The sequence below is a fragment of the Schistocerca cancellata genome, chromosome 5 (genome assembly GCF_023864275.1).
Source record: "Schistocerca cancellata isolate TAMUIC-IGC-003103 chromosome 5, iqSchCanc2.1, whole genome shotgun sequence".
Classification (NCBI taxonomy): domain Eukaryota; kingdom Metazoa; phylum Arthropoda; class Insecta; order Orthoptera; family Acrididae; genus Schistocerca; species Schistocerca cancellata.
Genome location: NC_064630.1, coordinates 439,893,971 through 439,920,295, shown reverse-complemented (window position 1 = coordinate 439,920,295; position 26,325 = coordinate 439,893,971). Strand labels below are relative to the sequence as shown.

Below are 26,325 nucleotides of genomic sequence, written 5' to 3'. Positions count from 1 at the left end.
TCTTGCCGATAATCCAATGAATCGTGACAACGGCTTTCAGCTGGATAAAAATTGGAATCCTGTTATTAAAATTATACAATCACAGCGGAGTCGACGGCGTCATTGATAATTAATGACTAGATGATCTTTTACTTTCACTATCCGAGGGCAGCACGTACAACTCGGCTATGCCGCGCATGTCAACACCTGACGCATGCGCTATAGGATGCCAGTACATTTCGCATGCGCGAGATTGGGTATAAATACCGCGACTGCACCTGGGCTCTTCAGTAGTTTTGTACTCACCCGATGATGGCTGGACGTCTCTGGGCTTAAATATCGTGGCAGAATGTCGACGGAATCCGGCTGCATACCCGGAAATTATTAAAAGAAGAAATACGCCGGGAAAATTTCAGAAGTCATGTCATACATTAACCTGTCCCGAGTACACAACATGCTTTTTGAGACATTAGCGGGCGAGAACGTGTTAGCTGAGAGATGATGTTCGGTGTCCAGGCTTCCGGCAGCGACACCGGGAGGTCGTCGCCGTCACAGCCGCAGCCGCAGCAGCTGGAGCTGGCGTCGGTGTGGGTGTCGTCGTCGACGATGACGGCGTCGGAGGGCTCGTCGTCGGCGGGCACGACGGCGACGTCCTCGACGGCGGTGCTGGCGCCGCCCAGCCGGCCGTCGTCGCCGGGCAGCTGGGCCTCCAGCAACCAGCAGCTGGTCGCCGCCGCTGCCGCCGCCTCCACCGCCGCCCCCGCCACTCACCCGCCAGCGCCCTGCTGCCAGGTACTGTTCACTTATCATTATTTACTCGAATCAGAAAACAAATTAGATACATGGTATTTACCATTACAAACAATTGAAGGAATTACCAAGGTACAAAACTCTTGACCTGTTGTGAATGTTAAAATATTCCGACCAGTTCATTAATACAGCTTATGCAGTAATTCTTGGCCAGAAGTAGTAGGCTACTGGTTTAAACGCCGGAAGCGGCGAACCAATATTTGGACTCTATAATCTGCCGCTCTTGTGCCACGCAACTGCGGTCTACGTGACTAACTTCCCATAGCTTACATGGTGGCAACGACTTGATATTCTACAACACGCACTCTCAGCACGTCATCGCCGACCCATTCAGGAGGGCGATGTGCAAAAGAAGCCGTATAAATAAGGGGGGGGGGCTTCTACCCTCTCGGAGAGAGTGCAGTACCAGCAATGAACCGATGACGCCTTCTCAACGACATTCGTCAGCAGGAACCGAACTTACGCTATTGTACTTACCCTGGCCAATGAGAGACACGTAGCAGACGTAAAAGAAGTCAGTCGGTTATAGATGGGAACTAGTAAATAGGGACATTCCACCTTGTTTCTCAAGTAGTTCTACCGAGACCTACTCTGCAGTACTCAAAGCTTACTTTTCAGCCGTGGCCAGGGAATCAGCAAGCGGCCCACCACCAGTTAACCCCACCGAATTCATCCCTTCCTCCCTCCCTCCCGGGATACGACAGATCAAAGTCTAGCAACTTCGATTGCACGCGGTGTCGTGAGGAGAAGAGTTTCTCGTGTGCAAAATGCAGAAGATAGTTGACAATCGAATAGATGCTCATGGTCTGTAGTTCTGTGCAGTCACAGGTGGGGGAACCCACAGGAAAGTACCATTTGTGCAGGGTTACTCCAGGATCTTCCAACTGTTGAGTGACCTCCACTCAGTCCATTATGCCCAGGCCGGGGGGCTTCCGAAAGGAGGGGGCGGGCAGAATTATTTCAAGTCGAGAGATCCAAAACTCTTTTTTTGCTGTAGCTGCTACTGTTTGCAAGCCTGAAATAGCACTGAAGAAACTTTTTCTGCATTTCAGTCTTGGAGCTGTTGGAACGTGCGCAAATAGTGCATGGTTTTCTCATGAGCCTGGTTTGTTCTTAGCACTTTGATAGTTACTGAAAGACGAACATCTAGTGGTACTATGCCAGCGAGTTGGTAGAGTGACGTAAGTCTGAGGCAACCCACTCGCTCCTTTTAGCTCCTTGTCCACTAAGTTTGCGTGAGTGGATTTGTACCAGGCTGGGCATCCATAATCTGTAACACTGTAACATGTTTCCAGAATGAGATTTTTCACTCTGCAGCGGAGTGTGCGCTGATATGAAACTTCCTGGTAGATTAAAACTGCGTGCCGGACCGAGACTCGAACTCGGGACCTTTGCCTTTCGCGGGCAAAAGTCCCGAGTTCGAGTCTCGGTCCGGCACACAGTTTTAATCTGCCAGGAAGTTTCTGTAACATGTTGTTATTGCCGTGATTTTCGGGGTTTGTGGTTAAGGTCCCCCACGTGCTACCACTGATCTTGCGAAGGATGTTATTTCTGGCTTCCACCTTCATTCCTGTATACTTGCTACGCTGCGTGTAGGTCACAGTAGGATCTAGAGTGACATCCTACGTATTTTGGATGGACAGCATTTACTAAATGTGTCCCTTGCCATGTTATGTCGAGTTTGCGACGTGCCCGATTGTGCTCAAGATGAAACGCACTCAGTTGTGTTTCAGCTGAGTTTGGACAAGGTTGATTGTTAGAGTAATAGGCACTCAGCTGATCAACATTTTTCACTTATTTGCTGGCATTGACTCTTGACCTGCTGCCTACCCTGCGAAAGACGGAAGAAGAATCCTGCCAGTTAAAGGGGTATTTCACTGCTGCCACGAATCTTCGCGGAGTTATGGCCAATTCTCCGGCTGTTTTTGTAGCTCGCAACACTTAAATGCTTTTCCTGCTATTTTTCGCTGGTTTTTCCTGGATACGTCACCTACGGTAATCTTATTTATCTAGATGGTCTTGTCGGTGGCAGCTGCATTGCCGCTAGTTGTCGACCATCTTTTATGGACGCTACGCTGAATTTTCCCGCCTAGCGCCTGAATCGTCGCGTTGTTAGGCCGCCGCGTTCTTTCTTGGTAGATGTGGGCAGCTACTGTAAAACGGCCTCTTAGACGCCCGACTATTAGCCATGTCGCACAGATGGCCTGACGGAGAGGTCGTTCGTAGGTTGAGAGTTAATCGCAGTGCTCGGTTCCCAGTTCTTAGTAACGTCTGTATGTACACTTCGGCGGATCGACCCAGGACGATGGCATTCCAGTATAGGGCGGAGCAGAACCCTTCACAATGTGATAAAAGCTGCGGCGATAGGGAGGAAGATGGACTCGGCAATGGAGACAACTTGCTGAGTCGACGGTTGGTATTGTTCGTAGTGTCACGTTTGTGCTGGCGTCAAGTGAGATGGCGGTCGAGTGCGACTCTGACATATCACCACACAGAACAGGGATAGCTGTGATGTCGAAGGGTGGCAATGCTGAAGGTATGGTTCAGCGATTAACTACCAAAGACTACATCTTGACGGTCACTTAACGGTCCTAGTGTGCATTTTGTCAGAGGCGAGCTACAATCGATCTTGGAGTGTGTTGGCATCCATGCTGTGGCTGAAGATGGCTGCTTCGTCCGCGAACACTTAGTTTTACGCGGCCTGTCTTAGATGCGTCAGCGGTGTAGATCGTGTATAGGTTCGGTCCAAGGACTGCGCACCGTGGCTCGCCAGTAGGGATAGGACGAACAGTTGACATTACTGACTCAACTCACAAATGGAAGGTTCTGAGCACGGGTTGCCTCTCAGGGTCTGACACATCCTATTGCATAAGGCGATTTAGTTCATATTTCCATGGCAACACTTCGGTCTTGCCGCACCTCTATAGCCTGAGACTATTTTCAGTGTCGAAGCTTTGGTTTCGCGAGCAGCTGTGCAATTGACAGTATGTAGAATGCCTCTCCGCTTAATGGTGTAAGCTGACTGTTAATATACCACGAAGGTATGTTTTTACTATTGACGATTGATGGACTTTGACTCCATTAATTTTAAATTGTCTTGTAAGCTGTTGTAATTTTATTGGTCGTCGCTAGACGTTACGTCACCTGAGAAAAGCACCTGGCTGCACCGCACCTTACCGTTCGGAGGCAGGCGCCTAGGGGAGTGGCTGCCGGCACCAACACACGTTGTCAAACTGGAGAAAAGACCACCTTTCCCAATGCAGGAGTGGGGGCGACAAATAGCAGAGTCCGCAGGACAGTAATATTAGTAAACACAATTAGTAATCCGGTATTGAAAGGTCTCAAGGAATTATGACTGTCAAGAATATGATTCCGTAATATTAGCAAACACAATTAGTAAAACTGCATTGAAAGCTCTCAGCAATTATATCTGACTAGCAAGGATATGTTCAGGCAGTTAATGTACTTTCTTTGGTGTGGTTTCGTGATGAGGTGGTGAAACTGAACCGCATTTCGCAGACCTATTACCAATCATTGCAGATACGTGACGTATTTTTCGAAGTGGAAGCGTTTTTTTAAAAAAAATGGTATTTAATTCACGAACCTACAGCATCTTCTCAAACTAAGAGTAAGCAATGTCACAGAGAATCCTAAAGAGATATATACAATGATTAACCTGTCATAGCCCTATTAAAATTGTTTTGATTAAAAAAAAATACTGCCGGCCAGGGTGACCGAGCGGTTTCTAGGCGCTTCATTCTGGAACCGCGCGACCACTACGGTCGCAGGTTCGAATCCTGCCTCGGGCATGGATGTGTGTGATGTCTTTAGGTTAGTTAGGTTTAAGTAGTTCTAAGTTATAGGGGACTGATGACCTCAGAAGTTGAGTCCCATAGTGCTCAGAGCCATTTGAGCCAAAAAAACTACTTCAGAAACTGCATATGAGACATGATATGCATAAAGGCGAATTGAAAACATAATCAGTGCACACTAATGCCGTGTGATTGGTTCATGAAGCTCTGCCAACATCTGAATGGAGAAAATTATCAAACCGTAAATATTTGACCTTGCACGTTCAGTACATATTGACGATACTGAGAATATGTTTAGGGCTTTCAGTAGCTCACGTCAGCATAGTTTCAAACTATTATTGAACGTGAGGGCCACTTAATATTGCTATCTGCTGTCTTGCAAATAGACTTCCGTTTCTTCTTCTATTACGTCAGCAGATTGTTCGTCGCCCTCGTACAGACCATCTATCCGCTTTCTTCTCTGCGGTTAACATCATAATTCCACCACATCGACACCTTCACTTTTAATTTCATTGAAGGTTGTTCTCACATTCCTATGTGCTGAATGAGACCTTCCGACGACCATTTCTTTCTAGATTTCTTCACAATGCACAATAACTCTGTCTGCTACGCAGACGAGTCTGGCAGCACTTTCTCCTGTGTGCTGGCTGTTGGTTGGTAGTTCTTCATCTATTGCCGCAAATCAGACCCAGTAAAAAGGAAGTATACGAGGCTGGTCTTCTCGGCTCTCGCTTGGTGACCCTCAACAGACAAAATAAACAGTATGTTGTGTGTCAGTGACTACTTCGGCCGTAATACGTTGAGGATATTACTTACAAGGGAACCTTCCCATCGCACCCCCCTCAGATTTAGTTAAAAATTGGCTCAGTGGATAGGCCTTGAAAAACTGAACACAGATCAATTGAGAAAACAGGAAGAAGTTGTGTGGAACTATGAAAAAATAAGCAAAATATACAAACTGAGTAGTCCATGCGCAAGATAAGAAACATCAAGGACAAGGTGAGCTCAGGAGCGCCGTGGTAAGCGTGAGCAGCTGCGGAACGAGAGGTCCTTGGTTCAAGTCTTCCCTCGAGCGAAAAGTTTACTTTATTCATTTTCGCAAAGTTATGATCTGTCCGTTCGTTAATTGACGTCTCTGTTCACTGTAATAAGTTTAGTGTCTGTGCTTTGCGACCGCACCGGAAAACCGTGCGATTAGTAGACGAAAGGACGTGCCTCTCCAATAGGAACCGAAAATGTTTCATCGCCAGGTCATAGGTCAACCGATTCTTCCACAGGAAAACGCGTCTGATATATTCTATACGACACTGGTGACGGCATGTGCGTCACATGATAGGAATACGTTGTCGACCCACCTAACTTGTACACTTGGCGAATGGGTAAAAAGATCCTTCTACCTTGCCCGATTTAGGTTTTCTTGTGAATACATACTACGGCGCAGTTACCTCGCATCGGACGGACGGACGGACAGATAATAATTGTCTGAAAATAAAAAATTAAACTTGTCACTCGAGGGAAGACTTGAACCAAGGACCTCTCGTTCCGCAGCTGCTCACGCTTACCACGGGACCACGGCGCTCCTGAGCTCACCTTGTCCTTGATGTTGCTTACCTGCGCATGGACTACTCAGTTTGTATATTTTGCTTATTTTTTCATAGTTCCACACAACTTCTTCCTGTTTTCTCGATTGATCTGTGTTCAGTTTTTCAAGGCCTATCCACTGTGCCAACTTATAAGTAAATCTGCGGGGGGTGCGATGGGGAGGTTTCCTTGTTAAAAATAACACAGAACGTCATTCAACTCTCCAGGAACGGAGTGCGCCGGACGGTTTGGCTCTTTACAACACGTTTTTTCATTTGATGGAGCGGGACGCGAATTCGATTTGCGAAGATGTTTTAATCTAGAATGGAGGGGCGTAACTGGCCTTCCTTGTTCCTGCTGGGTACGCCCTTGGCGGTGCGGCGTTTGGTAAGTCACGGTGCGTTGTCCCCACCCGTATAGAAGGGCAAGGCGTGCGCCCTAGAGCTGCTGGTACCGGCCGTGGCAGGTGCGTGCCACGCACTGCTCGGGGAGGGCTGGAGCTGACTCACCCGCCTGCAGCACGCACGCACTTCCCTACGCCCACCACTGCGGTGTAAGTCTCCTCTCAACCTGGCACACACTTGTCAGCGCCTGCCGTTCATGGCCCAGCGCACCCGCGGCTATTATTGTCGATCTCGCTGGCGGCTGTTCTTCAGCAAACTCAGTAACAATAGCGGCTTCTCGGAAAGCTGATGCTGTTTGTGGCTCTGCTGTGTATGAATGGCGATCGTAAACAGACCCCAAGACAGCGGTGGCTGACTTCAGCGTGCTGTACGACGAAAGTCACCGACGAATACTTGCCGGTCACCGTATGAAGCGAGGGAAATAAGTGTTTAACGTCCCGTCGACAGTGCCGTCATTAGAGACGGAGCACAAGCTCGGATTACGAAAGTACGGGGAAGGAAAGCAGCGGCGTTCCCTTTTCAAAGGAACCATCCCCGCATTAGTCTGGAGCTATTTAGGGAAATAACGGGAAACCTAAATATGGGTGGCCGAACGTGGATTGGAAACTTTGTCCTCCCGAATGCGAGTCCTGTGTTCTAACCTCTTCGCCACCTTGGTGAATGGTCACCTTGTCTCACTATTCTTCTCTGATAATCCCAATTCGTGTGTGTCGTGGCCCAATTTACGAAAAAAAAATCCATGTATTCTTTTACTACCTATTGGAGCGAAGTCAAATAGCGGAGATGGTGTTTAAGCGTACTCCTAATGACCTCACGTCCAGCGTGTTTGTCTGTCCGACCACCCAGACTTTCTGTATCCTCCGTATCCTTAAATCTGTTTTAAAGAACGCTCAGATCGTTCAATCAGCAAAGTCAGGGCTGATAAGCTTCCCGTATTGTTGTCCAGTTCTAGCTTAGGACAGACCTGTAGTGAAGCCGACGTGACGCTAAACTCCAACCTTCGTTTCGTCTTACTAAACTGAAGCTAGTGACGTTACAAACGCAGTTTTTCATTAGGACCCGTTGTTCACGACAACTGCATCTCGTCAGTCCAATGAAATTCCTGGCAACATAATTGTGTTGGTGGCAAAAATTAGTTTCGATCACTGGAGCTCAATTTCAGATGCTCCCGATATCTAATCTTTGCGAATTATTGAGAACGCTTTGCCTCATATCAATACTCTGCAAATTGCAAACAAAACGCGTCGTGACATTCGACCCTCGTAGAATTACAGTGGTTCAGCATTCAGACAGTAAATTACTGTTCGGAATTTGCGTTCTCCAATTCTTGTATCAGGTTTTCCTTCACTCCATCACATTTAATCATCGTTTAGTCAGTCACGGCAGATACTTCTCATTAGAGTGGTTTTCAACGATGTTAATTTGAGATTTCAGGGCTTCGTGTTTACTTACACGCAATACATTTGTGTACATTTATCTACATTTACGGTGAGCTGTCAGTCACTGAGCCGGTATTAATTATCCTGCAAATCCTCTTGGATTTCAAAAGGTCTTTATGATAACAGTATCGTTCGACCAACTGTTAGCGTTATCGCTGAACACTATTACTGAGGTTGTCTGCAATACTACGTGACGGGGGCCTTCACACAAGTGCACGAGAAATTTTCGCCTTCATATGCACGCGAGATGTCTACCTACATCCAACGGAACGGTGGCCATTACAGCATGTATGTTGTAGCTTTTAAACATTTTCCCCTCTAGTCACGTTTTGTATTGACGTTTCTAAAATCACAGTTGTCTCGTCCTAGGTAAAGCCGACCATAAGCCCGCAAAGATCGAACCGTGTGAAGACATTACCTCCCCCCCCCCCCCCCCCCGCCTCCCTTAAGGTTTGTGAAATCTCTTTGTGTTCAAACAAATCAGTTGTCGTATGAAAGCGAAGAACAGTTTGTAAAAATTATCTGTAAACCGAGGAAGTATATCTTCTGAAAGTTTTTTTCGTGCTGTGGTAGTTTGGGGAACGTATTTGGGACTCTTTTCGAGAAATGTTGTTTAGCAAGCTGAAAGAATAAATATTGCAGATTGCTAAACAATTACTATTATTCTTTTCATTTATCTCCCATAGGCAGTGTGACAATAAGGTTAAAGGTAATAAAGTTAGTTGTCGATTTCCCCACGCTCAATTCTCGAGAAACAGAGGAACGGAAATAACACGGTATGAAATACGGTACCTAAAATATGTAGCCGTAGCCGTAGATGTAGAAGAACCGTGAGTTACTAAAGAACTTTAGTATGTTCTTCATGCCGAAGTAGAAACAGTTTTTTTTTCTGCAGAATTTTGTTAAGGAACCGAAGGGTATGTAATTTACATCCATTTTTCAAAGCATACGTATTGTGTGGCAATGCAGGCGATAGCCTATGTACAACAGCTGTCCCTGTAGTAATGATCGCGGTGACCGAGCGGTTCTAGGCGCTTCAGTCCGGAACCGCGCGACTGCTACAGTCGCAGGTTCGAATCCTGCCTCGGGCATGGATGTGTGTGATGTCCTTAGGTTAGTTAGGTTTAAGTAGTTCTAAGTTCTAGGGGACTGATGACCTCAGATGTTAAGTCCCATAATGCTCAGAGCCATTTCAACCATTTTGTAGTAATGATCAAAGCGCCACTATTGTCGACTCAACAATCTAAATAGACCTCTCACGACGGACGCAGATGTCCGTCCTAGGTGGTCTGTGTACTGTTGTTGAGTCGACCATAGTGCCACTTTGATCATTACTGCAGGGACAGCTGGTGTACATAGGCTATCGTCTATATTGCACACGATACGGATGGTTTGAAAATTGACACAGATATCAGAAACTGGTCACCATCAAGAAATTAAAAATATTTCTCAATGTAAGTTACGACGGAGCTGCAACCATTTATTTCAATTATAAAAGAAGTTGCTGACCTATTTTTCACCTGCTGCATGCTGCAATTTTGTATATATTAGTAAAGTGCTGGGTTTCAGGGAAATCTCTTCTCGTAAGTTTCAATGCAGGAACTGGAAAAGGCATCGTAAAATACTTCATCGCTTTCTGTGAAAGCACGAAAGAGTGAACTATGTCGAACATTCTGTTTATTTTATCATTTACGCAAGACGGAATGAGTCTATTGCGCCTGGCTGGGCACCCTACTGGGCGTGCTCATGAGACTCTTCAATCTCAATTAGCACTTTGCGCATCCTGTATACTACCGAGGTGCAGTCTTAACTGGTCACTCGTCCGCCGGCGGCGTAGTACGAGCTTCAGATACGCAAAATTCAGACATTTGCATTACTGTTAAAAAGTAAAAGATACTGAGGTAGTGCTTTAGCTTCATTCATAAAGCTACTGGTGAAGATGAGAAAACAGAGTTCTTCAAAAACAAGTAATCTTCATACTGTTCACACACAGCCAAGTACTACAGTTCCCAACGTATCTCCAAAGTTGCGCAAAGGTTACCATTACATAAGAATCAAGCAAGGTACCCCCTCCAGAAGTCTCTCAACAGCGGTTACTTTTCACGCAGTGCAGTCTGTCAAAACCATGTCTTCAAAACAGCTTTCTACGAGCAAGAGTAATATACGTATCCCATTCTAGCTGGCAGGGAGTAGACCACAATGCACACGTCATTAATACGCTTCTCACAGTGATTGTGAACTGCTGTTGACTGTAATGTGCGCTGCACTAGATGTACTCTTGTACGTTTCGCCCAGAGTTCACACTTTCTGCATCTTATTGTCTTCAATTACTCAAATATTCGGGCCATTGATCATGGTTAACTTTTGTTTACGGCCATGAGTTTTAGTTCGTAAGAAATTGAAAATGATGTGGGAGGAAACAGGACTGTGCTTGTTGTGATTCATAGATCTTTATCGACTCGCTTATCGCGGAAACACGCTTACAATGTTGCATAGATACAGGAACTAAAGAAGCGTCATCCTCTTCAGGTGAGATTAAGAACCTTAGTGACTCATAAAAGTTCGTCATTAAACAAATTCTTTCGCCCTGTGCTCTGATTACGACAAATGACGGCTGTTACTTCCTGCGTCCGATCGATTATTAGTTCACACTCAACACAGCCTCTTTTGTCTCGGTCACCCGCCCCCTCTTTCCCTCCACAACTAAACCGCTGTACGACTAAACAGAAATGTTGTTTTTTCATGTAAAAGACTTTTCATCGAAAAGACGTGGCACCAGCACCAAAAATGGGTGAATTAAAGTTCCAGTAATTCATTGGTACCTTGCCACGTAGACAAGTCTTGAGCCACGAATGGAATATTCCCAACAGCAAACTGATTTGCGACAGTTCTAGCTTCCAGACGTGTTGAGAGTGTCGGCAGGAATATTGTAAACTAAGTCTTCACATGGCAGTATTTCTAGTGACAGAACTAAACATACAGCAGAATCACCAAGCTCCGTTAATCATTCCCCAGATTCCTCTTCAGGTTAGTCCCAGAGAAAAGAGGAGCAGTGTTCAGATTAAGAGGCAGCTGCAAAGCTGGAACAACAAACCGAACGAAAGGCAGATGCTCGGCTTACTGGAGATAACAGGTTTCTTACTTTCAGATCACCAGATAGACATCCCTGAACAACGTCTGAAAGTCTGTCGGTAGTGTTAATGCATACCCTCTATGTCTAAGCCTCGGTGTACAACCTTCTAGGTTACCTGTGCCATATTGGGAGTTTGAAACCGAAAATATTCAATTTATCATAACTTTACAATAATGAAATTTAATGTTTTGTTTTAGGGTGCAAAAACAAAACAAAATACAAAATTTCGTTATGGATTTATTTATTTACTTTAACCGATCGTGTGATAGATGGTCACTTGCTTTGGGCCGCGGGTTGGACACCCCACGTTAACGTAGATAGCAGTCCTCGACAATAACAGTACTACTACTACTACTACTACTAGTAGTAGTAGTAGTAGTAGTGGTGGTGGTGGTGGTGGTGGTGGTGGTGGTGGTGGTGGTGGTGGTGGCATTCCTATTATCGAAGGTTGCAGGGGATTTGAAAACCCTAGTGACCACTGAAATATTTATTCCAAACATTTATCAGTGATATTTCGGTACACTTCTTGGATTGGTTACCTCGATTATCCGCATCCCTGAAACTAGAGTTAGTTTGTCTGTACTAGAATACTTGTTTTGGTGCAACTTGGCTATGAAGTCATCTCTTGTCAGAATCAGATCAAACCACAGACTGAATGTCGACGGCTGCTTGCGGACTGCAGGTGAACACACACCCATAACTTTCCAACATGACGAGGGCTAGAATTCGTTCTCATGGGCATTTATCAGAGCGCCTGAAATCTTCATTTTCGTAATGACGGACTAGCAAGCACAAATCAAAGCGGAGTGATCCTGGAGAGATGTTGAGACTGAATTTCGTCACAGTAATCTCAAAAATTTCATTAATTTTTATAGATCAGAATTGAACTCACTTGGAAGTGTTTCATGAACGAAATATGCAGGGTGAAACCGATACTACAGGACACTTAGCATACATTATTATGTTTGTCACAAAATTCTATTTGAACTTAATCTGATTGCTGTACGATCGTTCATACCATTAGCTTCAGTTCTTATACCCATTTCTTTTATTTTCACTAATAACAACCTTTGCTTAATCACGCTATGAGGGTTGAGCAGAATGAAGGGTAGATAAACTTCCCCTCATAATGACTCACCAGTTATATAGTCTGACGTCGAACGGACATTGTATAGAGGTATACAAATCATAGGAAGATATAATCTTGACAGATACGATACTGATATTTGTGAGGGGGACCTAGAGCAAGTATTAAAAGCCATATCACTTGCGTGTTAGTTGTCAGGAACGCACATCGCGTGCTATCTTTAATCTCTGATGGTCATTTAGTGACTTCAGAGTCTTAACTTTAGAAACAGCTACTATACCGACAACGCATTTGATTGTGTATTTCTTGACCATGTGATCAGGGATATTTGTATTTGTTCTGTTGTTAACATTCACCTTAGCACAGAGGAGAGTGGCTTTATGACGCGAGAGTTCGATTAATAAATAGTTTTGGAGGCAAATTTATTCGCTGCTACCCTGCTAAAATCACTTGATCATTGCTATGTTTCTACAATGTGCCAAGTATGCAGTTACATCTATTAAGGCGTATTATTGTCCCAGAAAACCAGAAGTCCAAAATGCTGATTAATCTGTTGACGAGTGCTTGTATAAAGCGAGTATGTTACTAAGTCTCAGCTGTGGTAATGCTTTCTTTTACTAGCAAGACAGTTACAATCTCCGTTACTTTTCTTTCTTTAACTGATTTGCTATACTGCAACAGTTGTCCGTAAACCGACCGCTTGGTCATTGTGCTTAGCGATTCTCAGTTATATACAAGTGAATTTTTCTTTGGTATTAAGATACCGCCGCCAGCTCTTGTGGGACAGCGAAAATGCTTTGTTCTATCTGTCATACAAGTTGTAACTTTAGGATTTTTTAAAAAGCTTTTTTCCTGTTTTGATATTTATATCAGTATTCCTGGATGCATCCTTGAAGACACTGATTGGAAGGAGATATCACATTCTTGTTATTTCATAAGAAGGAGCCATTATGGATACAACGCGGTGTTATTGAACCGTTCAGTACACTCGCGGCATAAATGAGCTGGGCTTTGAAGTCGACAACTCACAAATCAGCCCAGTGTGACTTGAGTACACAGTGCATTATTGCCGGCCGCGGTGGTCGAGCGGTTCTAGGCGCTTCAGTCCGGAACCGTGTGACTGCTACGGTCGCAGGTTCGAATCCTGCCTCGGCCATGGATGTGTGTGATGTCCTTAGTTTAGTTAGGTTTAAGTAGTTCTAAGTCTAGGGGACTGATGACCTCAGATGTTAAGTCCCATAGTGCTCAGAGCCATTTGAACTTTTTTTTTTAGTGCATTATTAGATGTAGTCTTACTGGAAGGAACATCCCATAGACAATATTGCCATCAAAGATATTACGCTAGTTCATTTGGATGAAATTAAGGCATGCCTTAAAAAAAGGGGGGGGGGCAGGAATTCGTAAAGCTACTCGTAGTATAAAATAGAATGCGATAAGAGATGCAACTCGATTTTCCTACGTACACTGAACCTTCCAAAAAGTGAAAGTCGTGAAAAACCACAAATTCCTTGGTTCGATCATAGATCAAAACCTGTATCACTCGAACTGAGCCAACTTCGTGTACCACTAGTCGTATAAAATGGTTTCTGTGTGTCTGAATCTATATCCTGGGTAATCTACAAGATAAAGAAACAGAACCATTGGCTGCCATCAAATGGAATACATCTACATCTTAACTTTGCAAACCACTATGAAGTAAAGCACATGACAGAGGGTACACGGTTGCATAAATCACGTCATGTATTGAGGAGTATTTACAGTATCTCGACAACTATTGCAGAGGTCGCTTTCAGACATGGTATTTCTTCAGGCGACCTTGTGTACTGCAGCTTCATTGCGTATAATTTAGGATCAGCTCCTTCATGACATGACTTTTATTTAAACCAGTCGCGGCAATTCATTTTAAAATAATTTTAGAGAAGTAGCTTGCTTTTCTTAAGTATGGTAAGATCATTAGAGACGGCTGCTTTTTATTAAAAAGGCAAAATCGGTTTGTCCTTCAAGCCTTTTTAGTCAGAGGCTTAGATTACGCGTTTATAAGAATATTAGCCAAATGACTCGAGCAACGTTCGTATTTTCATATTTTGACAAAGTAATCGCGAAAGTAACCGTTTCTTCTGCTGATTACTGACTTTGCGATAAGGCGTAAGAGTTCTCTTGCTGATATAATTATTAAAATGTCATTTTGAGGCATTATGTGGTGCATTTCAGGTTCTTATGAGTAATAAAAAAACATAAATTTTAAGCGACCGCTTGTAACGTGCTAAAATTAGTTCTCGATCCATCTAGCACCCGATCAGCTATCGAGGAGGTTAGTGCACTAGAAAACAAGGGGTCAGCATCAAAATCACACAGAAATGTTACAAACTTACGTTCTTGCAATAGGTATAAAACTTCATCTTTCGTCAATTAGGCAACACATACATTACGATCACCAGACACACAACGTTCTTTCATGACACCTATTTTCATGAGGTAGTGTCATTTGTTAGTAATGCTGAGACGTATATGAAGTGCTGCAGATGTTAAAACATTGGCGTTGTTAGTCAACTATCTGTTTGTTTCGTGCATCATAATTGCGACCTCTTACTGTGATAGAGAAGGAATCAATGTTATAGTTAACCGTTTCCATGATTATATAATGTTTTTTCTGTATATCCATACAGTAATTTATACGAGGGTGAGTCGAATGAAAACCTTAAATTTGTAATAACAAATCGAAATTTCATGCCGTTATCCTGTAAGTTGGTAAGCGTGCTACAAACAGCGTGCAGAATGGCCTGTAGGTGGCAGCATAGTGCAGATGCACACATACCGTCGCAGTATCAGTGGAAGATGGTCGTCCCACGTGCGACTTGCACCAAGGAAGAACAGCGTTCTGTTGTTCGGTTTTTGCGTAGTGAAGGTGTGAAACCTATTGAAATTCATTGAAGAATGAAAGTTCAGTACGGTGTTGCATGTTTGTCACATCAGCAAGTCTACAAATGGAGTAGGAAGTTCGCAAATGGTTTGACTTCAGTGGAAGATGCTCCTCGTCCAGGTCAGGCACAACGAGTTGTGACTCCACAGAACATTGCAGCAGCCATAGTGAAGAAAAACCGCCGAGTGACACTGAATGACATTGCAGCGTGTTTACAGATTAGTCATGGGTGAGCACACCACATTGTGCATGATGTGCTCCAGTTTCACAAAGTGTCTGCAAGATGGGTGCCACAGCAGCTGACTCCTGAAATGAGAGAACGACGTGTTGATGCTTGTGAAGAACTTCGGCGCTTTGAACGAGAAGGTGATGGATTCCTTGCAAGAATCGTTACTGGGGACGAAACGTGGGTTCACTTCCACCAACTGGAAACGATGAGAGCGAGCAAGGAATGGCGCCATTCCTCATCACCAAAACCAAAGAAGTTTCGAACAGAACCATTAGCAGGGAAGGTTTTGCTGACTCTTGGGACGAGAAAGGAGTCATTTTGGAGCATTACATGCCTAGAGGGACCATTGTCACTAGTGCATCATACACAGATCTCCTAAAAAAATCGTCTGCGGCCTGCAATCAAATCAAAGCTGACATGGATTGCTGTCAGCAGGTGTCCTTTTGCAACATGACAGTGCAAGGCCCCACACTGCCCGTACAACAGTTGCAACAATCACAGACCTGCATTTTGAGTGTCTTCCTCATCCACCATGCTCACCAGACCTTGCCCCAAGTGATTTCCATATGTTTTGACCACTCAAAGGCTCAATGGGAGGAAAGAAGTTCCGTTCTGATGAAGAGGTACGCCACGCGGTGCATGAGTGGTTGCGAGTACTAGCAAAAGGATTTTTTTTTCTAAAGGAAATTATGCACTTTGTAAGTGCTGGAGGACTTGCATTGAGCGTGGGGGAGATTATGTAGAAAAGTGATACAGCTTTGTACCACTTCTGCACAATAAATATTTAAAAAAAAAATTTAACGTTTTCATTTGACTCATCCTCGTATTTGACTATACAGGGTGATTCTTATTGACGTTTAAAAACGACCGAAGCGACGTAGATGACGCTGAGACAAGTGATTTAATATAAGATACATGGGGTCGAAAATGTCGGGAAATACCCCGAAAGAGAATGACAAGCGTCAAACATGTGACGTCACCAGATGACGCACCTCGCCGCACGTGCAGCGGTTGGGCTCGGCCGTAAAGGGATGATTGATCGTTGCAATGCTTGTATTCGAACAAACGGTGAAAATTCAAACACATTTTTAATGTGACACGCTCTAAACGTAGAAGTTACAAAATTACTGTCCTCGCTGCAACTAAGTAACAGCTGTTTTTACTTTGTGTTCCTTCCCTTTGACCATTTCTTTTCACAGACTTTACTTAGTAAAGTAAACCTTGGTCTCACAATGGTAACTACGTAATTCGAAAGATTAACTCATTTATCTCTGACGCAATGCTGTAGGTTTTAGTTGTACTGTGCTTTGCAATAGACCAACGGAGACAGTGACACTGGCAAATAAAATAAATGTTACCTCATCTTAAATGCAGAATTGTGTAACAATGAAAAAATATGTCAGCTAGACTGAAGACTAGAAGCTGAAGTCCCACGTGAAGACGACGTACTGTGAAATTAGTTAGTAGACCCACCTGACAAAATACTCAAAGACAATAAAAAAAGCAGAACGAAGGAATTATCTGAATGACTCAGAAATCGGTAGATAAGACGTACATGTACAGACAAATAAAAGATTAAAATTTCAGATGAATTGGGCGATTTATTCAAGAGGAAAAACTTCACAAATGGAGCAATTTAATAACAAACGTCTGCCCCACATGCAAGCAGTAATTCGGCTTTGCATAGATTGACAGAGTCGTCGGGCGTCGTACTGAGGGTTATCATGTCAAATTTTGTCCAGCTGGCGCGGCCTTGCTGGCCAAGGTGGGGTTTGGCAAACACCAAGACAAGCAATAGAAACTCTCTTCTTGTGCGGGCGTGCGTTATCTTGCTGAAATGTATGCCCAGGACGGTGGGCCATGAAGGTCAACAAAATGGGGCGTAGAATACGGTAGACTTACCGCTGTGCTGTAATGGTGTCGCTGATAACAACTGAAGAAATTCTGCCATTTCGGGCATATGGCGGACGACAGTGAGGTTGGTAGCCCACCAGTGTCCGGAGCTTCTTCAGATACGTGTTCGCTGGTCATCGGGACTCAGTTCGAAGCGTGTGTCATCACTCAACACAATTCTACTCGTCAGTAGCTTCCAGGCATACCTGGAGGCCCCGGACACTGGTGGGATACCAACCCGACTGTTCGTAGCCATATGGCCCGACAAACAGGAGCGATGGTCTGAGGTGCCATGTCATTTCATTGCAGCACCCTTTGGCTTTCAGCTGCGTCACGCTCACAGCACAGCGGTCCGTCAACGATATTCTACGGCCACTTTTATTGTCCTTCATGGCAAGCCATCCTGCTTCAACTTTTCAGCAAGACAATGCCGGCCTGCACGGGCCGAGAGTTTTGTACTACTTGTCTTCGTGCTTTCCAAGCCCTGTCTTGGCCAGCAAGGTAATTCGATCTCTCTCCTGTTGAGAACGTATAGAGCATTATGGGAAGAGCCCTCCAACCAGCTCGCGATTTTGATGATCTAGCTCACCAATCGGACAGAACTGGGAACAATATCCCTCAGCTGTACATCCAACAACTGTGTCAATCTGTACCAAGCCGAGTAACTGCTTGCATAAGGACCAGACGTTAACTAACGCGTCGTTGAAGCGCTCAGTTTTCGAAGTTTTCTGTTTTAAATGAATCGTACATTTTTTCTGGAATCGTGCTCATATCTTTGTATATCTAAATCACACCGATTTCAGTTCCATTCAGATAATTCCTCCATGGGGTGTCGCTTTGGTTTTTTTTATTATTATTGAGTGTCATTACGTACACTACATGCTCAAAAGTATCTGGACAGCTACTAGTGGACATTAATATGGGATCAGTACGCCCTTCACATTTATGATGGCTTCAGCTGTGCGGGCGACACTTTCATTGTCGTATCTCAACGGCTGCGAAGGAAAGGCAATCCATTCTTCCTCAAGAGAAAAGGTCGGGGTGTTTGGCACGGGGCCCTGGAGCAAAGTCGACGTTTTAACTCACCAAAAAGTGCTCCATAGCGGTTTTGGCGGGCCTCTGGCCAGGACAGTCCATTTCCGCAATGATACTGCCCACAACCCATTACCTCAGTGATTCTGCTTTATGGAAAAGTGCATTGTCATGCTGATATCATCAATCGTGCTGATATCATCAATCAATCAATCAATCAATCAATCATGGTATCCGAAAGTTTGTTTTATTGTACACAGTACACAATACAGTAAAATGCGTTCCTGTCCGTCCGCATTTAGCGTTTTCTTAAAGGCAAAGAGGGCACCAAACCCTAACCATCCAAGACACTCCCATACCTTAACACCACCACCTCTGTATTTTTCACTGTTGGCACTACATGTGATGGCAGCTAACGTACTCCAAGCACCCGCCAAACCCGAACCATCCATCGGACTTCCTCAGGGCATAGTGTCAATCATCACTACAAATCACTCGTTTCCAGCCACTTGCTGTCCAGTTACGTCCCTCCTTACACGACCCCAAGCGCGCTATCACTGGCTACAAAAATGTGTGGCTTTTGAGGAGCTGCTCGAACACTGTGCCTCATTCTTTTTTGCTTCCTACGTACAGTCACTGTGCTAGCGGGACTGCTGGTAGCTCTTTGGAGCCCAATAGTGACTCCGCCTGACGTGTCCGTCCCGGATTTGCTACTCGGGTGACATCCAATGACTTACCAATGTTCGGAGTCACTCAGCTCCTCTGGCCGTCCCATTCTGCTGTTATTGCTTCTCTACCAAAGCACTCACAAACTTTATATCTGATTGAAGACGTATGGTGTGATCCGACAAGTAGTGACTTTTGCGTCTTTTTTTTTTTTTTTTTCTTCAGACAGTGTAAGATTGTCTGCTGCAGTCACAGTCTGCTGTGTTTCCTGGCTCTCTCTTTTTTTGAAAAAAGAGAAAATTGTTCTTCTTTTTTCGCCACGTGATTATTGCACGGCAGAATAAGAACATGTACTAAATCATCGTTAAAGTGAAGTCTTATAAGTAGTGTAATGAGTCACTGTGAAATGGAATTATCCATCTATTCAGCTCAGAGTAAAAATTAATTTCACCATATTGAACTGGTCATTTTGTATGAGACGTAGATAGTTCGAATTAATTGATATCGGAGACACCTGTCACGCTATCTGCTGCTCAATCTAGGCGTTTTAATTCGCATAAATAGAGAAACGTATATGGGAGGACGGAACTGGAGGATTACGAATACTAAAGTCTCAGACTGAGCAGGAGACGAACTCTATGTGGGAAAGAAAACATGTCTAGTGACAATATGTACTCGGTAAGACGTCACTACCGATTAGGCTGCCTGAGAATAAGAATTTGAACGAATTGAAAAACGGGAGAGTCGCGGCACGAACTGCGTTCAGTGGAAAGGGCTTGAGAGTAAGGAATGGTTTTAGTTGGTATGAGTCCTCGGAGGAGCAACAAATTGGAGAAATTCGAAAAATACTAAGTCGACGCGAGTAGCGCACGACTTACGTGCGAAGAAGAAAACATGCGAGTAGCGAAATCACTTTCAGTAGCAGATGTCAATCAAGGCAGTTATGCGGTGTCATTTGTCAGTCGCTTGTACGGAATGGACGAGTGGATGGATGGATGGGTTGACACAAAGGCGTGATGACTAGCAGAAAGGAGCTATCGTTTTTGGACTTGGACATGACCACACTGTGAATAAAGTTGCCAGATTTGTTGGTGTACCAGCGTGAACTTCCGTGTCTGCAAAGAATGGTGTATTAACCGCAGTCATGTAACACGTCGTAAGAACAGTGGTTATAAGCAGTGCTACTCGACGCGGACAGGAGAAGAGCGTCAATCCTTATCAGTTGCAATAGCTTTCAAACGCGACAGAAATTGCTGCTATCAGTGAATGCAAATACATCTTAACCAGTTTCGAGCGACCATTACGAAGGGACGTGGATGCAATGGACATTTTGGTTCTGTTACCTCGCAAGAGGCCATTGATCTCAATGACACAACTGCGCCTCTTCAATGGACCAAACAGCTCACTTTACAATTACAGACTGGAAGCTTATAGTGTGATACGAGGAGTCGCGATTGTTGCCTCTTCAAATAGACGGGTTGTCGAGTACACTGACAGCCCAATGAGGCGCTCAATCCGAAATGTCCCCCTGCGGGTTCGGGGGTTAGAATAGGCCCGCGGTATTCCTGCCTGTCGTACGAGGCGACTAAAAGGAGTCTCACATGTTTCGGCCTTATGTGATGGTCCCCTCTCGGGTTTGACCTCCATCTTTCTAAATTATTCCGAAGAGCGAGCCAATTGGGGAAGGGCGCCTTACGTGGTGCACTGTATCCGTCGTGCATTGCGACCTTTAGCCGGCTTTTTCGTCGTTGCAATGGTGTTCCGCTCGTTTTCCATCTCTTGGGCGAGGATACGTCCCTGGATGCGATTCCCACGCTGCACTCTGCAGTGTTTCTTTTAACTGCGACGACGACCTTGGACAGTTTTGCACCTAAGATCCAGCACGGTAGCCAGTCCGTTGTGGTGGGGCCGCCATGTACCCTCTTGGTTGTAGCCCCCTGACAACACAGGGATCGCTCTACTGATGCCTGCGCCGTTAACTCCCCACGTATGCCAAGGAGTAGATGCCCGTCTCCCAGGGGCATCAGGACTCCCGGCAATGGACATCCTGCCAGGTGGCTATTGCTGCGGCTGGGTGGCGCCCGTGGGGAGGGCCCTTGGTCGGAGTAGGTGGCATCAGGGCGGATGACCCGCAATGAAGCGTGGTACATCATCTCTCGCTGGCGGCCAGCCGCCAGCAGTCTCTAAGCGTTCTCGGGCTCAATTTAATGCTGAAAAGTACAATCCGAAAACGTTCCCCTCTCTGGCCACGCCGTGGGAGGAGCGTAAGTCTCAGGATGGAGGTAATAGTTATTCGCCCCGATTCTTGGTTTGTACGAGAGCTGATGGGGAGTCTTTTCTCTCCACAAAGCCTCAGTTCTTCGTCGAGCATTTAGAGGACAAGTTTGGGGAGGTGGAGGGCTTGTCTAAAATGCGCTCTGGCTCAGTACTGATACAAACGGCATCCTCCGCCCAGTCACGCAGGTTACTTGCTTGTGACAAGTTGGGGGATGTTGCTGTTACGATCACGCCGCATAAGAGTTTAAATATGGTCCAGGGTGTTATTTTCCATAGGGACCTCCTTTTGCAGTCTGATGACGAGCTGCGCGCCAACTTAGAACGTAGAGGTGTTCATTTCGTCCGGCGCGTTCATCGGGGTCCGAGGGACAATCAGGTTGCTACCGGTGCCTTCATCTTGGCCTTCGAGGGTGATACGTTACCGGAAAAGGTCAAGGTGATGGTCTACCGATGTGACGTCAAGCCCTATATCCCTCCCCCGATGCGGTGCTTCAAGTGCTGGAAGTTCGGCCATATGTCTTCCCGCTGCACTTCCAGCCTCACATGTCGAGATTGCGGACGCCCATCTCATCCCGATACTCCATGTGCCCCGCCTCCCATCTGTGTCAACTGCGGGGAGCACCATTCACCTTGCTCGCCTGACTGCAAAGTCTTTCAGAAAGAGCGCAAAATTATGGAATATAAGACCCTGGACCGGCTGAGCTATACTGAGGCCAAAAGGAAATATGACAGACTCCATCCTGTGAGAATGACATCTTCTTATGCAGCTGCTACGACAACTGTGCTAGCCCCATCCGTTTCGAGACTTCCAGCCAGCTCGATAAGCAGTACGACTCCTCCTGCCCCCTTGCCTGTGGGGGGCTCTACCCAACCGGTTGCTCCTGCACCACCTACCTCAGGAGCAACCTCCTCCCACCCGTCGGGGACGTCCGTCCCCGCTTCTCAGCCGGAGAAGCGTCTAACTTCTTCGGCTACTCTCGCCCGTAAGAGTTCCCTTGGGACCCTCCCTTCCCAGGGTTCCACCAGCGGGAAGGATGACGGCCGCCAGTGGCATAAGTCCTCACCAGCGGCCGGGCGTAGGGCTTCACGATCCTCCTCTGTCCCGGAGACTGAATCGGTGAAGCCTTCCCAGCCGGTGCAACCCAAGGTTCAGCGAGAGAAGTCCAAGAGAAAGACCTCTAAGGCGAAAGAACTTGCGGTGGCGCCAACCCCACCGCACCTTTCGCGCTCTGCGTCTGAGGATGCAGTCGAGATTCTAGCGTCCGCTGAGGACCTTGATCTCGCTGGTCCCTCAGACGCCATGGATGCCTCTCGTACGGGTACTGAATCGGTGGCAGTGAGTGAACAAGCGGCGTAAATTGCCTTCCCAGTCCTTTCACGCCTTTCTCAGCCATGGACAATATCATCCTCCAGTGGAACTGCGGCGGTTTTTTCCACCATCTAGCTGAGCTCCAACAACTTATCAGCCGTCACCCTTTCTTCTGCATAGCTCTTCAGGAAACTTGGTTTCCAGCAATGCGAACCCCCGCCCTCCGTGGCTATCGGGGTTATTATAAGAACAGGGCAGCGTATGAAAGGGTGTCGGGTGGCGTCTGCCTCTATGTCCTTCACACTCTGCACAGCGAGTCTGTCCCTCTCCACACACCTTTAGAGGCTGTCGCTGTTCGGGTGTGGACGCCACAGGCTGTTACCATCTGCAGTCTTTACCTTCCACCGGATGGTGATGTCTCGCAGCATGTCCTGGCTGCGCTGATAGCCCAATTGCCGCCACCTTTCTTGCTATTGGGCGACTTCAACGCCCATAACCCTCTGTGGGGTGGGTCAGTGGCAACAGGTCGAGGCGCCATCGTTGAGCATTTATTGTCGCAGCTCGATCTCTCGATTTTAAATGATGGTGCCTTCACACACTTCAGTGTGGCGCATGGCACATACTCCGCCATTGACCTTTCAATATGTAGCCCTAGCCTCTTACCGTCTCTCCAATGGAGTGTGCATGACGACCTGTGTGGTAGTGACCACTTTCCGATCTTTCTGTCACTACCACAGCGTCACTCTTCTGGGCGCCCTAGCAGATGGGCTATGAATAAGGCTGACTGGGACTTGTTCTCCTCCACTGCCGCTATTGAGCCTCTCTCTAGTGATGACATTGATGCGGTGGTTCAATCGGTCACCACCGGCATCGTTACTGCCGCCGAATCTGCCATTCCCCGTTCTTCTGGGTCCCCTCGGCGGAAGGCTGTGCCTTGGTGGTCGCCTGAAATCGCTGAAGCGATTAAAGATCGCCGGCGGGCGCTCCAGCGTCACAAGCGACATCCCTCCTTAGACCACCTTATCGCCTTCAAACGGCTGCGTGCGCGGGCCCGCCTCCTTATCCGCCAAGGCAAGAAGGAGTGCTGGGAGCGGTATGTGTCCACCATTGGCCTCCATGTCACTCCTTCGCAGGTCTGGGCCAAGATTCGACGCGTCTACGGCTATCGGACCCCTGCCAGCGTCCCTGCGCTCTCACTGAATGGAGCAGTTTGTACTGACTCCGACGTCGTTGCAAACCGCTTAGCAGAGCATTTTGCTATGAGTTCCGCTTCTGCGAATTACCCCCAGGCCTTCCGCTCCATTAAAGAGCGGATGGAACGTCGGAGCCTTTCTTTTCGCACCGACGCTTCTGAACCCTACAACGCTCCATTCAGTGAGTGGGAATTTCAGAGTGCCCTTGCTGCTTGCCCTGATACCGCTCCCGGGCCAGATCGCATCCACTGTCAGATGCTGAAACACCTTTCAGTGGACTGCAAGCGACGCCTCCTCGACCTTTACAACCGTCTCTGGGTCGAGGGCGAGTTTCCGTCGCAATGGCGGGAAAGTATTGTCATCCCCATTTTGAAACCTGGAAAGAACCCTCTGGAGGTGGACAGCTACCGTCCCATTAGTCTCACCAACGTTCTTTGCAAGTTGCTTGAACGGATGGTGAGCCGGCGCTTAAATTGGGTACTGGAGTCTCGGGGCCTTTTGGCTCCGTCTCAGGGTGGGTTCCGGAAAGGCCGCTCCGCCGCCGACAATCTGGTGAGCCTGGAGTCGGCCATCCGTACTGCCTTTGCCCGCCGTCAGCACCTGGTCGCTGTCTTTTTCGACATGCGGAAGGCGTACGATACGACATGGCGTCATCACATCCTTTCTACGCTTCATGGATGGGGTCTTCGGGGCCCTCTGCCGATCTTTATCCGCAATTTCCTGTCGTATCGTACCTTCCGCGTGCAAGTCGCAGCCTCCTATAGTTCCACCCACGTCCAGGAGAACGGTGTGCCACAGGGTTCTGTTTTAAGTGTCTGCCTGTTTTTAATAGCCATTAACGGGCTCGCTGCGGCCGTGGGAAATTCTGTCTCTGCTTCCCTGTATGCTGACGACTTCTGCCTTTATTACAGCTCTACTGGCATTGCAGCTGTTGAACGTCAGCTACAGGGCGCTATCCGTAAGGCGCAGTCTTGGGCTGTAGAGCATGGGTTTCAGTTTTCGGCAGCCAAGACCCGCGTTATGCATTTCTGCCGGCGCCGAACAGTCCATCCTGGGCCGCGGCTTTATCTTGGCGACGAACTCCTTGCTGTGGTGGAAACCCACAGGTTTTTGGGGGTGGTTTTCGATGCCCGGTTGACTTGGCTGCCTCATATCCGGCAGCTTAAACAGACGTGTTGGCGGCATCTAAACGCTCTGAGATGCTTGAGCCACACCCACTGGGGCGCCGACCGCTCTACCCTGTTGCGGCTCTACCAGGCGTTAATCCAGTCTCGCCTGGATTATGGGTGCCTAGCTTATGGCTCAGCATCCCCATCTGCGTTGCGGGTGCTGGACCCAATTCTCCACAGTGGGATACGCCTTGCCACTGGTGCTTTCCGCACCAGCCCTGTGGACAGTGTACTAGTGGAGGCAGGTGTACCTCCACTGCGGTTCCGGCGCCAACGTTTGCTGGCCGCTTATGCGGCCCATGTTCTAAGCTTGCCCGGGCATCCAAATTATCGTGTCCTGTTCCCGCAGTCAGTCGTCCATCTGCCAGACCGTCGGCCCCGGTCGGGTTGTCCGATCGCCGTACGCGTCAAGGAGCTTCTCTGTGGGCTTGGGTTTTTCCCTGTTCCACCTCCTTTCCGGGCGCCTCTGCGTACACCCCCGTGGTGTGTTCCTCGCCCTTGCCTTCGGCTCGACTTGACACAGGGCTCGAAGGACTCGGTCCCTCCAGAGGCCTTCCGCTGCCGCTTTTATTCCATCCTGGCCACGTATCAGGGCTCTGGAATTGTTTACACCGACGGTTCGATGGTTGCTGGTCGTGTCGGGTGTGCGCTAACTCTAGGGGACCATTCCGAACAACGGTCCTTGGCGGCTGGCTGCAGCGTTTACACTGCTGAGCTAGTCGCCATCTTTAGAGCCCTAGAGTATATCCACTCCTGCTCAGGTGAGTCCTTCGTTATCTGTAGCGATTCCCTGAGCGGTTTACGAGCTCTCGACCAGTGTTTTCCTCGTTCTCGTCTGGTGATGGCTATCCATGAGTCCCTGCATACTCTTGCGCGTTGCGGCCGCTCTGTGGTCTTTGTGTGGACCCCCGGTCATGTCGGTATCCCGGGCAATGAACATGTTGACCGCCTGGCGAAAGAGGCCACGAGTAAACCATCTCTGGATGTTGGCCTCCCAGAGGCTGATTTGCGGGCGGTCCTCCGCCGAAAAGTTTTTGCGCTTTGGGACGCTGAATGGCGCGATCGGATTACACCCAATAAACTCCGTGCCATTAAGGAGACGACGACTGTGTGGCGGTCCTCCATGCGAGCCAACCGCAGGGACTCAGTCGTCCTTTGTCGGCTCCGCATTGGCCACTCCCGGCTAACACACAGTTATTTACTGCGCCGGGAGGACCCTCCTGTATGTCGCTGCGGGGCGGCTTTGACGGTGGCCCACATTCTTTTGGCCTGCCCCCTTTTAGCTGTGGTCAGGCAGACATTTGCGCTGCCTGATACGCTCCCTGCCGTTTTATCCGATGACCCTGTTATGGCTGCCTTAGTTTTACGTTTTATTAGGGCAGGGAGTTTTTA

The 26,325-nt window shown here is 47.1% G+C and overlaps 1 protein-coding gene across 1 annotated transcript in view; it reads left to right on the top strand.

The window, feature by feature from the left end:
• The window catches only part of LOC126187909 (sodium-dependent nutrient amino acid transporter 1-like), a 157,566-nt gene that overhangs the window by 42,145 nt on the left and 89,096 nt on the right, over positions 1–26,325 (top strand). The window contains exon 2 of the mRNA XM_049929262.1: positions 496–771. Within this exon, the coding sequence (XP_049785219.1) occupies positions 586–771 (186 nt within the window). The 5' untranslated portion in view covers positions 496–585. The remainder of the gene's footprint in view (positions 1–495; positions 772–26,325) is intronic.